At 45.0% G+C, this 13,493-nt stretch overlaps 1 protein-coding gene across 2 annotated transcripts in view; it reads right to left on the bottom strand.

Moving 5' to 3' along the window:
• Positions 1-13,493, bottom strand: part of TOMM70 (translocase of outer mitochondrial membrane 70) — a 34,177-nt gene that overhangs the window by 4,260 nt on the left and 16,424 nt on the right. For both annotated transcript variants that reach the window (XR_005456146.1, XM_038766100.1), the window contains exons 2-11: positions 11,157-11,330; positions 10,850-10,976; positions 9,118-9,227; positions 7,886-8,034; positions 6,553-6,760; positions 5,530-5,664; positions 4,188-4,295; positions 3,567-3,683; positions 1,854-1,951; positions 666-788 (exon numbers count right to left, since the gene is read on the bottom strand). Coding sequence is in view for 1 of the 2 variants with exons in the window: in XM_038766100.1 (XP_038622028.1) it covers positions 666-788; positions 1,854-1,951; positions 3,567-3,683; positions 4,188-4,295; positions 5,530-5,664; positions 6,553-6,760; positions 7,886-8,034; positions 9,118-9,227; positions 10,850-10,976; positions 11,157-11,330 (1,349 nt within the window). In the remaining variant the exon portion in view is untranslated. The remainder of the gene's footprint in view (positions 1-665; positions 789-1,853; positions 1,952-3,566; positions 3,684-4,187; positions 4,296-5,529; positions 5,665-6,552; positions 6,761-7,885; positions 8,035-9,117; positions 9,228-10,849; positions 10,977-11,156; positions 11,331-13,493) is intronic.

The raw sequence follows: 13,493 nt of genomic DNA, 5'->3' as shown, positions 1-13,493 counted from the left end.
GCTCTGCAAACAATAAGCACTCAAATACCACTGATCGATTAATCTCGCTCTTCAAGTCGGTTAAAAAATTTCAAATGCTGAAGAGGGAAGACAGTTAAGAGGAGGGATGTGTCTGAGTCACTTCAGGCCCTTAAGATTCAAGACAATGTTGAAAGAACTCTAAAAACAAACAGCAGTGCAACATTTTAGACTGTGAGACCACTTTTAGACTGTGAGCCCACTGCTGGGTAAGGACTGTCTCTATATGTTGCCAATTTGTACTTCCCAAGCGCTTAGTACAGTGCTCTGCACATAGTAAGCGCTCAATAAATACGATTGATGGTGATAAGCAGCATGGCCTACTGGAAAGAGCATAGAGTCAGAAGACCTGAGTTCTAATCCTGCCTCTGCCACTTGCCTGCTGCATGACCTTGGCCAAGTCACTTCACTTTTATGGGCCTCAGTTCCCTCATTGTAAAATGGAGATTTAATACCTGTTGTCCCTCCTAGTTACAATGTGAGATACAAATCTCTACCCCAGCGCATAGAAGACAAATTATTATTATTATTATTATTATTATTATTATTATTATTATTAACAACAGGGGATTCCTGAACTGTAGCAGTTTGAAGGGGAAAACTAATGATAAAGCTTCTACGGAACAGAGTGAAGATCTCATTTTTACCTTTGCACTTCAATAGTTCCCATTGTTTCATACGCAAAGTCGCATTTGTTATCAATTTCAATGGCTTTACTGATAAGCTCCAATCCTTTATCTAGGTCTTGCTTCCACTGAAGTTGAAGTAAACTGCAAAATAACATTCAGATTAACTGTGGTTCCTTCTGGCAACTTTACAGAACATTCTAGCCCACCTGAAGAAAAATGGACTAATAAGAACTGAGTGTTTTAAACTGGCACTATGACAGTTTCAGAAGTTGAATTGGTCTTGTCAGGTAGCATTTAAGTGCCCAAATGGGCAAGGAGTTTAACATTAAAAAAAAAGAATTCTCAGTGTCTGTAATTACAGGAAGTGATAAAATGAAGATTCCCTAACTCCCAATTCCTCTTCAATGGGAGCATCTACAGTGCTATGCTACATGCATGGGTCATTAATGACTAAAAGTATCACATTTATAAAAATTATTCTCTACTGGTTGGGGACCGGTAATTGATTGATTTTTTTTTTTTTTAACTGTACAAATGATTAGCTCTTTGGGTTTCAAATGCCCTTTTCACCTTAGGGAGAGAAACATACAACAATACAAACCAACCCCTTGTGGGAAAAACGGCTCTGGAACCAAAATTATATACTCAGTTATCGATCAATCGTATTTTGAGCACTTGCTGTGTGCAGAGCACTCTACTGAGCATACAACAGAGTTGATAGATGTATTCTCTGCTCACAAGGAGTTATATATGAGCAATAAAATGACATTAATGCATTTTATCTGAAATTAAAGAGGAAAGTGGATGTGCTGATCCTCTCTGCCCTTCAGCCTCCCCAACCACACCCTCCCACCCTTCTTTAATCTTTCCCTCTTCCCTCCACTTTGGCTACATTTAAAACAGTGCTAAAGGCACCCACTCCCCTGCAGTCCCTGTACCCGCAGGCCCTTCATTGTCCCGTTAACCCCGCCCTGGGAACTAGGCCGAAAATGCAACTAAATGCAAGATTGAAACCGGTGTCGTTGTACAGCTGAGAGTAAATTTACAAGGGTTGAAAAGTTTTGCCCTAACTTGAAAGGGCAACTCAAAGATTGGCCAAACTGCTACGGTACGGTCATCAGGAAAGAGAGCTGTACAACCAAGTCGCATGCAGGAATTTCACTCTTTGAATGCAAGGATGAGGACGATGACATACCCTGCACTTACCCTTTATGAACATAAGTAGTGGCGTTGTCAGGTTCCAAGACAATACATTTATCATACATTTCATCTGCCTTTCCAAACTGTTGCTGATCTGTTAATGCCTGAGGGAAGAGATATTTCGGTTGAATTAAATTTGGCAGACCATCAAGGCCATTACCCCTAAGCTTTCCTGTGACGGGTACAATTTTCATATCAATCACTGGTATTTAAAAGTGCTTACTGTGCGTAAAGCACTGTATAAAGGACTTGGGAGGAAATGTCAGATCAGGCTTCTAACTCTCCACACTCAGGGTGGTTTACATGCTGAAATCCTCCCCCTTCCTTTTAGGCCATAGGCTCACCAACATTTTGCCTAAGGACCCCCCACACCCGGCCCCGAGCAACAATGTAAGTGGAGTAATGACAATCATACAGAAATTGGCAGGCACCCGCTGGGACGATGCAAAAAACCCAAGATGATGGGCTTCCCGGAATAAAGGTTGCAAGGATGTTTCACCTGTCTACATGTTTTGTTGTCTGTCTCCCCCTTCTAGACTGTGAGCCCCTTGATGGGTAGGGACCGTCACTATATGTTGCCAACTTGTACTTCCCAAGAGCTTAGTACAGTGCTCTGCACACAGTAAGTGCTCAATAAATACGATTCAATGAATAAATGAAGGCACTAAAGGAGGAAAAATGAAAAGCCAGACACAGTGCAAGTTACATGATGCAGCAGGGCCAGAGACTTAGCATCCCAAGCTAAGGGGAAAAAACCAACCCAGAAAACAAGGACCTAAAAGACTTTTAATGTGGCTTCAGGAACATAACACCCAAGTTCCCAATCTTTCACTTAACATTTTCGCTTTCTGGTTTTAGAGTCCTCAAGTCACACAGCTTCAGCGGACTTCAGAGGGAACTCTTAGCTGGTTGAATAAATCAGAATACCTAGTGTCTGCTAACACTACTTGGGGAGGCAGAGATGGCTCAACTTTACCATCCTTCCAAACCCCCTTAGAGGTGCACTCATTGCTAGTTTTACCTCAGGTTACATTTACAGCCTCTCAAAGGTGAGGGGGGGGATTTAATAATAGTAAAAATAATGATAATAGTGGTATTTGTTAAGCGCTGACTACATATATCAAGCACCACACTAAGCACTGGAGTAGATACAAGATAATTGGGCCTGAAACCAGCCCCCGTCCCATATGGGAATCACAATTTAAATAGGTCTTGAGCCCTCTCTTTACAGATGAGGAAATGAAGCAGAAAAGTGAAGTGACTTGCCCAAACCACTTGGGCACTTGCCCGCACAGCAGGCAAGTGGCACAGCCAGGGTAAGAACCCAGGTCGTCTCACTCCCAAGCCTGTGCTCCTTCCACTAGACCACACTGCTTCCGTGAGTAAGGCCAAGGAACTTAGGTGGGATGTGTTTCCTTACCCATCAGTAGTTAAATGGAGATGAATTTGCCAAGGGTTCCACCAAGCTCAAGGCCCAGACAGAAGCTGGTAGCCAGGAGAGTTGGGGGTCTTCCTCACATTGAAAGGGATTTGAGTTCCCACAGAAGTCACCCAAATTAAACCAGAAATGAACCTCGATATACGTTTGGCGTCACAAGCTGCAACCAAGTCGGTCATTTAAACAACCCGGGTTGCCCCCCATAGTGGAATTCTAGTCCTCCTCCCCAATTTTTAACCTTTGCTTCTTTGCACAGGGCCTAAAATGGCATTTTCACTCACCTGGGCGAACAAAGCATAGCCTTCCGCACATCTTGGAAATCTGTTAATGACCTCTTCAAAGCCTTGCATAGCTGCCTGGACTTGTGAAGAATTGTTCCCTGTGTAAGCCTGGCGATACTGTCCAAAAAACGAAAACGAAAAAATCAAAACACCAATCACTCCACGCTCAGTTATAACCCGCCGCTCAAACTCAATGAAGCTGGGGGACAAGTTCACAATGAACTTGGAGAGGACAAGTTATCTTGAAAGGCCCTGCTGAAGAATGATTTTCTGGGGAGGGAATTCCAGAAGCTTGATTTGGTCAGTTCTATCAAAAGGTACTTATTCCCAGCCACTTGGTGACTTTGCTCCAAAGAGCGTTTAGTGCCATTACCATGAAATCGCCCTGACAATCTGACGAGGGCACATTCCAATCAACACACAAGACTTCTTTTGGAATTGGAGGGATTGGCAAAGATTTTCCACGGCCCTTACCAGTGCCATAACCACACTGCATCTGATGGCACTGAACATACAGAAAGCCCCCTCACTTTTCCCCACTTTAAAGCGTCTGTGAATAAGATGGATTCAGTTTTCTACAAGGATGATCCATTAACAGTGAAATCTGGTCTCAAAACCTACCAAGGCAAAACACTTCTGAGCTTGTGCCAGGGCAGAATCAGGACGTAACCGAATACATTCGTCAAAATCTGCCACGGCTTCTTCCACTTGATCAAGCAGGATTTTCAGCTAAAGAGAGAACAGAGAAACCACAGGCTGACTCCTCATTAAACATTTACTGTGTGTTAAATATCCACCAGGCTCTAATGAAAACCAAACATGCCATTATATTTTAAAAGTGGAAAACTGGGAGGTTCTGATTGACTAGGCTGCAGTCACTACTGAGTATTATGCCAAGAAAAAAAAACTCTGGAAATGTAATGTCATCGTTCAAATTAGGAACGTGTAAAAATTCAATCTGGTTTGCATCACTGCTGAAATCAGGTACTCTTACGATCAGTTATGGATTCTCACCCCAAATCACCTCTTAAATTCACATGTACCCTCATGTTCAAATGGATTTACCTGAGTTCTCTTCCTATAGTTGTGATTGCTTTGAGACAATCATGACTGCCGCTCACTTTTGCAGGAGATGTGCCGAACGCACACGTTTCCCCTGCCCTCCTCTCGTCCCTAATTCCTTCCCCTTCCTTGAATTTAAGGTGTGGGGAAGTGCTCTAACCGCTCCTGAAATGCTCAGTCCCCTGAGCTCACCCTCTGCACGGACAATAAGGCCAGGAGTGTGCCCTCGGTGTGCACAATAAGCCTTGGAGTGTACCCATGCAGGAAACACAGTGGGGAAGTTGCTCAAACCTAAAAGTATGCTACCAAAGAAAGCCCTGTTTTCAAACGCTTCCTGTACGTCCCAATCTATACTACAGATTTTCCGGACCAACGGGAGAGGCTGGGTTCGTCCAAGTTCCTGTGGTCGGCAAGACCAAAAGATTATTATGAAATAGAGACGGGAAGTGTTCCACTTCACAGGGGTGAAATTCAAGGTGTGTGGAAAACAAGCAAACAAAATCCTTAGCCACTGCCAAGCAGGTTGGGCTGTGGCTTCAGATTCTCCAGCCTCAGTAGTTCATTAGCATTACCTTGGAAACAGCAACAACAGTGAGCTTCGGGCAGTTACAATTAATGCTAATGAACTGCTGATACAAAGGCAGGAAATACGCCAGGCTGCCAGGTTCAGCCGGCTTGAGATGACAGATGTTGGCTATGAATAACAAGGGCCAGTCAAACAGAGTGGCCACTGAAAATTATAGTCGGTGGTTGGCCGGGGAAACCGGAGACTGGTTTGGTCTTCCAGTGGCAAATGACAGTATCTAATAATGAGGTGTGCGTGGACCTATGGATTTGGAAGCCCTTTAAGCTGTTATGGTCCGTAGCCTAGGAGACACTGGCTAGCAACTGTAGTCCTCACCTGTCCTCGGTGGTGGTAGACATCGGCATTCTGGGGGTCGGTGTCAGCAGCCATGTTGAAGTCCTGGGTGGACAGCAGAGGCTGCTGCTGTTGCATATACATACTGCCTCGTTTGATCAGGGCATTTGCACGAAGCTGTTTCCCCCAAGAAAAAGCAAATGTGACTGTTAACGACTTGCTGGACTGCTGGTTCTCATCGGTTCCCCTTATTCTAGACAAGCGCAGATGCTTTGATTAGGGGTTTCTGGAAGCTATTCGACGCCGGGGCAACCGTGCGTGTTCTGCACCTAGTTGTCCCCCAGCCATCTGTATTTGATCCCCCTCCATTTTGGTCTAGCTGCTCGTTGTTCACTGGGTGTATTATGTTTGGCATAATACACCCATGATACATAGGTGTGTGGCACAACATACCCATAATTCCCTCTAGACTATAAACTCATTGAGGGCAGTGAACACATCTTCCAACTCCATTATACTCTCCCAAGCGCTCGGTATAGTGCTCTGCACACAGTAAACGTTCAATAAATACGACTGACTGATTGTGGTCTTACCTCTTGTTTATTGTGGGCAGTTAACCTGCTGTTTTGCACTGAGTCGTCGTGATCCCCCCCGGCCCCACCCCTTTCTGGTTAATTCTCTTTTTGTTTTATGGTTTGTACTGCAATCTTCTATTTCTTATATTCACTCCTACCCTTCTCTTCAATACCCTGACGTGAGATTTGGATTGTCCACTTGGTAATAGACAACCTGCTTCCATGCGCAGACATCAGAGCATTCTGGCGTTGGGGCAGACTTGGTGTGACCGGAGGGACCGTGTGGATCTCGCTCAAACTAATAAGTAGCGGGCGGCAGGAGTAAGTCACAAGCCTAAGAAGAGCCAGTGTAAAGCCAAATACGACTGAACCTGGCTTCATCACATTCATCCATTTTGGGGGTTTCTTTTAAACCACCTAAGGCCATCAAACCAAAGCACTACCTTTTACCTAAGGCAACCGGAGCAAAAATTTAGAAAAATGTTTTTACCTTGACACTAGCATCTTGCAAACTGATGACGTGATCCAGATCTGGCTTGGCAGCGTTGGCGTTGCCGATGAGCAGGTAGAATGTTGCTCGCAAAAGCAGTGCTTCTGCCATATATTTACCGTGCGTGTCGATCTCTTTTGTGCACTCGCTTATGATTTTGTCGTAATTTTCTTCTTCCATGTATTGCTTAGCCTTTAAATACCCAGAGCTAGAAATAAATCAGAGCAAAAGGAGGTGTTTATTGAGGGAAAAGGCTGGTAACGTGCGTCGCGCCTCAAAATGAAAACTTGGGCGGGGGCCAATTTCTACTCTGTAAGTGCTCTATAAATTCCATTGACCGTCTCTGAGGTTCCTAGAGCAGCAAACCTAGCTCATACCACACTCTAACCAGACTTGCTTTCCAACATTGGTTAAGTGACTGTTCCACTGTGGGGCTTTCCAGGCACAGAGTGTTGCCTAGTAAAAGATGTCTGATGGTAGTGCTGGGGGGTCTAGGAGGAAACAGCATGGCCAACCCGCTTCTCCACAGGACCAACTGCCATACAAAGTAGCAGCACAGCCCGCTTGGCTCAGTGAGAACAGGTGTCTGCCCACTCCAGCGGGGTGGGGGAAGGCCTCCCACAGCTTTCTGAGATGACAAGACCTGAGAGTTTCCAATCGTGGCTGAAAAGACCAAAAATGGTGGCTTTCTGGCCTATTAGCTTGTTGCAGTCAATCGTATTTTTTGAGCACTCACTGTGTGCAGAGCACTGTACTAAGCGATTGGGAGAATACGATACAACACACAGACACATTCCCTGCCCATAATGAGCTAGAGGGGGAGACAGACATTAATATATATAAATTACAGGTATGTACACAAGTGCTGTGGGGCTGGGGGCGAATAAAGGGAGCAAGTCAGGGCGACACAGAAGGGAGTGGGAGAAGAGGAAAAGAGGGCTTAGTCAGAGAAGGCCTCTTGGAGGAGATGTACCTTCAATAAGGCTTTGAAAGTGGGGAGAGTTATCCTGTGTCTTTCCTGTCCTCATCCCTCCCCTCATAAAATCCCTGGGCCCCTTCGCCCCCAACCTCAAAATGGTAAGTTGGGACCCCTACGGTCAGATTCCTGCCACTCAGGGAAAAGTTATGAGCAGTAAGTGGTCCATCCCTACCCTAAGTAATGGAAGTCAAGGAAGACAGCCCACACAGCTCTTCAGAGTGGCCTGTTGCCATTGGAGATGGGACACCCAGTCCACTGATCGGGCCCAATAATAGTCTTTATGTCCTCGTAATGCCAGTACTCTATCCAGTCTCTCTACCAGAAAGGAAAGCCGGGGTGAGTGGGCTGACTCACTTTTCTTTTACTTCTAAAGCTTCTCCCTCTTTGTCTTTATCTTCATCAGACTTCTCCCCTTTGAGGAGTGGCTGGGATATAATGTCATCGGTGAAGGAACTGAAGTACGATTTGATAAACTGCGGTGATGGCATCAGAGGCTCCCGGTTCTGGAAGAGACCAAACGGCATTCATCAGTCAATCCCACGGCTCACCAACATGACTCTGATGCCAAATATGAGAACAAGGAAGCATATTTAAAAGCTAGTGTGAGAGTGACAAAGGCCAGACCAAATCTAAAGCGTTTCATTTTCAGATTGGTCAGAACAGTTCAAGGTTCGGGCGCTCCGGATGGAAAGTGTGAATGGAGAGGAAGGAAGGATGGATTTAAAAGGAGTGCCCCCCTGATCCTGCCGGGCACTGTGGACAATGAACCCCGGACACCGCAGGAGTGGATGGAGGGCAGGGAGATGGCCCTGGTCACGCAATCCGGTTTTCCTCCCAGAGGCTCCAAGGGCTGGGGCTTCCTGGATAACATCATGGCTCACACAGGAGCGAGGGTGAGCAAAAACCCCTACCTCTCATTTGTTCTACCACGTGTCCTCCCAATTTAGACCAAGAGCTCTTCCTAGGCCAGGAATCAAGGCTGAATCAACTGTCATATAATCATCTTGGCATTTAATAGAGGCAATCAATAGCACTAATAATCATCATCATCACCACCACCCTGGGAACTGCTAGAGCTTATTCTCACTAAAGGTCTTCAGTAAGGATCCAGAAAAACCCAGACGAACATGGCTAAATTTGAAAGTTGGGTCTGCATCTTTTCCACATCACAGAAATCAGGGATGGGGGTGGGGGGCACAAACTCAGCAGCTGCTCAAATGTTGAGGACCACATTTACTTGAAGGGAAAAATTCTACCACCTGTAAGCACTCAAGGGAAAGATTTTATTTTTTTTTAAAAGGACGAATAGTAACCCTGTAACTACACACACACACCTCAGGGTGTGTGTGTGTATGTGTGTGTGTGGGGGGCCAAACTGCAAGAGTTTGGTGCCACATGGGAAGAGGCCAAAAAGCTCTTTTCCACCACCACTTACACAGAAGAGCACGAGACGAGAAGGGTAGAAAAACTCTCGGTCGTGAAACGAATTGGAGGGGTAAAATCCAGGAGGAGTGAGGTCCAGTTATCGGACCGCCTAGCCTCGAAAACTGAAACCTGAACCTTCCCGGGTCATTATGCAGCCCTACCTTGTATTTATCTTTGGCCTTTTCTTTTCCGAGGAGTTTAAGAACTTTATCAGCTAACAACATACTTTGCTGATTCTGGAAACCTTCTAATATGCAGACTGCTGTGACATCTAGGAACAGAGGAAAAACCAAAGTGATATTAACTGTGCCAACGATCATCAGAAGGAATCCTCCTACCCACAGAAACCCAAATGAAATACTTACAGGAGATGTGAACACTCCTGTGCATACTATTCACACACACTCGGTTGCAATCTAATGCTTTAAGAAGCCACAAGCTTAGCTGGATGTTTAAAACGGCCTTCCCCACAATTTCTGCCCCTTGGTTTGACAGACAGGGCAGCGGGGGACACGGGAAATAAACTTCCAGCGGCAAACTGAGACGGGGTCTACTAACTAGGGTCCTGGTGAAGAAAACAGGGTCCAATCTGGTTGGAAAAATCCTGGGTCATTAGCTCAAGCGGAGGAGCCAGAGGATGATTCAGGGATGAGGCCTAAGGTAGAGCTGATCCCGAGGTCTTTCCGCTCTGGGAGAATGTTAAATATGAGCTTGGGAAATGCTCTCTCCTTTCAAAGTGGGCAACATGGGTTTGGTTTTAGTCTACAGATCCCACTAAGCTCCTCGGGGGCAGTGATCACGTCTGCAGACTCTAAACTGTAAACTCATTGTGGGCAGGGAATGTGTCTGTTTATTGTTGTATCGTACTCTCCCAAGCGTGCTCTGCACACATTAAGGGCACAATAAATAAAATCGACTGACTGACGTCTGTTGTACTCTCTCAAGGGCTCACGAAAATGCTCTGCTCAGGGTTCAAGATAAAAAAGGATTGCTATTTCACTGTTACGATTCATGACATTTTCTGAGACTGGAGAACAGTTTTCTCATTGAGCAGGAAGCAGGTGGGCTTTTTATAACTTTTTTCTACTGCTCTGAGTGTTCTGAAGCTGAACTCAGTCAGGAAACCCAGCCTGGAAATTCAAACCTGATTTAACTAGTGCTGCTTCAGTATTGGATCTCCAAATTTTCAGATGCTGCAGCACCCATTTTAAGGAAAGCAATTCTCTGGGTCCTACGTCTGACTAGCAATTTACCTTCCTAACAACTTCCACTTTGTTCTCCCAAGCCATGGTCTGTTTAAAATACAAACAAACAAAAAACTGTTTTAGGCACCGCACCAGCTCATTCCTCCTGCTTGTAGCATTTTACCACCTCGGCCACCTAGAGCCATTTCTTTGATATAAAAAACAAGAGTGAATGGAAGAGGAAGTTCACTGGAACCTAACAAGGGACAAGGTCACCAAGGTCACTGGCTCGAAAGTGCTGCACAATGATTCAAGGTCTAAAACTACGTCAGTTTCCAGTTTAGCAAAAAGCCCCTCCAAGACTTCTCTGATTCCACGTACGTGATTTGGCTAAAATTGGGCCGTAACGCGATGTCACAGTTTCACTGAAAAGAAAACGCTCCATTACTGCCAGAGAGGCAGTAGTCCCCCAATTTCTTCAAAATCCCTTTAGTATGTGACCAAGTTGCTGACCTCCACCCCTCTTTCACACCCAAAAGCCCAGCGCTTCAGTTTTGGGGTCCACGAATGGGAATACTGCGTTAGAAGCCTTCTGGCCAGTTTACGATGCCTAGTTTTAATCAAAAGCCTAAAGCAGTTATCATGAACTCAAGGAGGAAAAAATAAGTTTTGACCTTGAAATCTGCTACATAAAAAACAGGCTACTCACCTTCTAAACATTCCTTCTTATTGTCTAGTTTCTCATGGGCTTTTGCACGCCTAAAGAGCGCTTTCACATATCTGGGATTAAGCTCAACGGCCTTAGTGCAGTCTTGAGCCACCTCCTTCCATTTTTGCTGAAAATGAAAAGCACTTCTGATGAGCCCAAAAAGTGCAAGACTTAATCTACCCACCCCACAGTTTCACAATAACTACGGCCAAGTCGGTTGTTAGCTTTAATCGTATTAAAACATATCTTGATTTCAGAAAACACAGTGTGCACTAAAGAAACACAAATGTGGATTCAGGGCTCTTACCAACTGTTCAAAGGCAGCAGCTCTGTTTTGGTAGAATGTAGAAAGGTCCACTTTTTTCTCCATAGGGCACAAACTGATAGCCTCTGTGTAGCACTGAATGGCCTGCTCATACTTTCCTGCTTTGAAGTATTTGTTGCCTTTGTTCTTCGCTGCCTGAGCTCTATCCAGAGGGCTCTGAGAAGGAGAGAAAGATTGCTGATTTTTTTGGAGGACAGATACAGTAAACAATTCATGGTGAGCAATGAGGACGCATGGTTTTCAAATGACAGCACATGCAAACCTTGAAAAGACGGTTTGGCAGCTGATTCCTTTTTAACGGCTCTAAGAAATGAGTTTCCTTAACCTTCTAGAAAACCAAAATGCATTCCTAAATCAAGAGATTGCACAACAGGCCCTTACATATTTCCCAGTTTTTAATACACCGGCCAAAGAAAGGAAGCTATTCTCCCAATCGAAGTCGATGTATTAAAATGGGAATTTTGGATAACGGCTGGTTTATTAAATATTAAAAGAGCAATATAAGATGCAAGGAGTATGACCAACGTAAAAATGGTGGTCTGAAATGCCGCATTACCAGCTAATTTGAAGATGGTTTCTGTTATAGGATGTAGGCCCTTACAAAAATACTTGCCTCTAGCACCTAATTACTACATCACCCAACACCCAAAGGCTGAAAAATAGCCCAGAATAAGATGAGTGCACGTGTAAGCTGAGGTTCGGGCAACATGATTGGTAGTGGTTCTGTTCCTCGGGAGGACCTTGTTTCTTATTCTAAGTATACATTAAATAACCTGGATCCACGTTGGCTACATCACTGTGCTATCAGAGAGAGGCCAGCAGCCAGCAAAGTCTAGCAAACTGGAGCACAGGCCCGGGAGTCAAAAGATGTGGGTTTCTAATCCCGACTCTGCCACATATCCGCTGCGTGACCTTGGGCAAGTCGCTTAACTTCTCTGTGCCTCAGTCACCTCATCTGCAAAATAGGGATCAAGACTGTAAGCCCCATGTGGGACGGTGGCTGTGTCCAACCTGATTACCGCGTAGCCACCCCAGTGCTTAGAACAGGGTTTGACGTACAGTAAGTGCTTAACAGTGCTTGGCACACAGTAAGCGCTTAATAAATGCCATCATTATTATTAACAAATACCACAATTACCATTATTAGTAATGAAATGACTGCTTTTTACATCTTCAATCTGGATCCTAAAGCCAAATTTAAATTTCCGATTCTGAGTTTATTGGACATGATCACAGAGTGCCTGCCAAGGCAGTGAAATTCACTGACAGTGTTCACCTTTATCTAATTTTTTGTGTGAGGGGCTCCGGAGGCAGGTTCGTAAGCTATCTTTTTCAGAGCCCTTGTAATTTCCTGGTTCTTTGCCGATTCTGCGACGGTAATTCAGAATCATGCCAATATACTGCATTACTGGAAGTGAGCCTCACACACGTGGACTTAATGTGTGCAGAGCACGCTTGGGAGAGTACGATACAACAATAAACAGACACATTCCCTTTTTGGGTAGGGACCATCTCTATACGTTGCCAACTTGTACTTCCCAAGCACTTGGTACAGTGCTCTGCACACAGTAAGTGCTCAATAAATACAATTGAAGGAATGAATGAATTAATTAATCCCCATCTTCTAGAAGATGTGTGGAAACCGCAGAAACTAGTGGGATTTCACTGTTTTCCTTTTCCGGCAACAGGAGGGCAGTGAACCATTTCTCTTTTTGGGTCCTTCCACTGGCCTAACCCAGAAACGGGAGCTTGTGAGGAAGTGGCCAAGGGGACCAGGTAAGGATGGGAATTTGTCTCCCATAAAGCCCGGTACATGGGTTGGACGGCTATGGAGTTGACATCACAGCCCTGGGCAAGGCTGTATGGCCTAAAGAAGGATGGCACACGGGGACAGAATCTGGATGCACCTTCTTTCGAAGACATCTTTTCTGGTCGAGGTGGTAGCTGATGGTGGGTTTTTTTTTTACTTTGATGGTACTTGCTAAGTGCTTACTACGTGCCAGGGACTGTATTGAGCGCTTGGATATATACATGTTAATCAGATTAGAGGCGAGAAGCAGTGTGGCTTAGTGGAAAGAGCACGGTCTTTGGAGGTCAGAGGTCTTGGGTTCAAATCCCAGCTCCGCCAACTGTCAGCTGTGTGACTTGGGCAAGTCACTTAACTTCTCTGTGCCTCAGTTACCTCATCTGTAAAATGGGGATTAAAACTGTGAGCCCCCCGTGGGACAACCTGATCACCTTGTAACCTCCCCAGCGCTCAGAACAGCACTTTGCATAGTAAGCGCTTAACAAATACCATTATTATTATTATTATTATTG

Source organism: Tachyglossus aculeatus, chromosome 24 (genome assembly GCF_015852505.1).
Source record: "Tachyglossus aculeatus isolate mTacAcu1 chromosome 24, mTacAcu1.pri, whole genome shotgun sequence".
Lineage (NCBI taxonomy): Eukaryota > Metazoa > Chordata > Mammalia > Monotremata > Tachyglossidae > Tachyglossus > Tachyglossus aculeatus.
The sequence above is the reverse complement of the archived record's forward strand: the minus strand, read 5'-3'. Positions and strand labels throughout refer to the sequence as shown.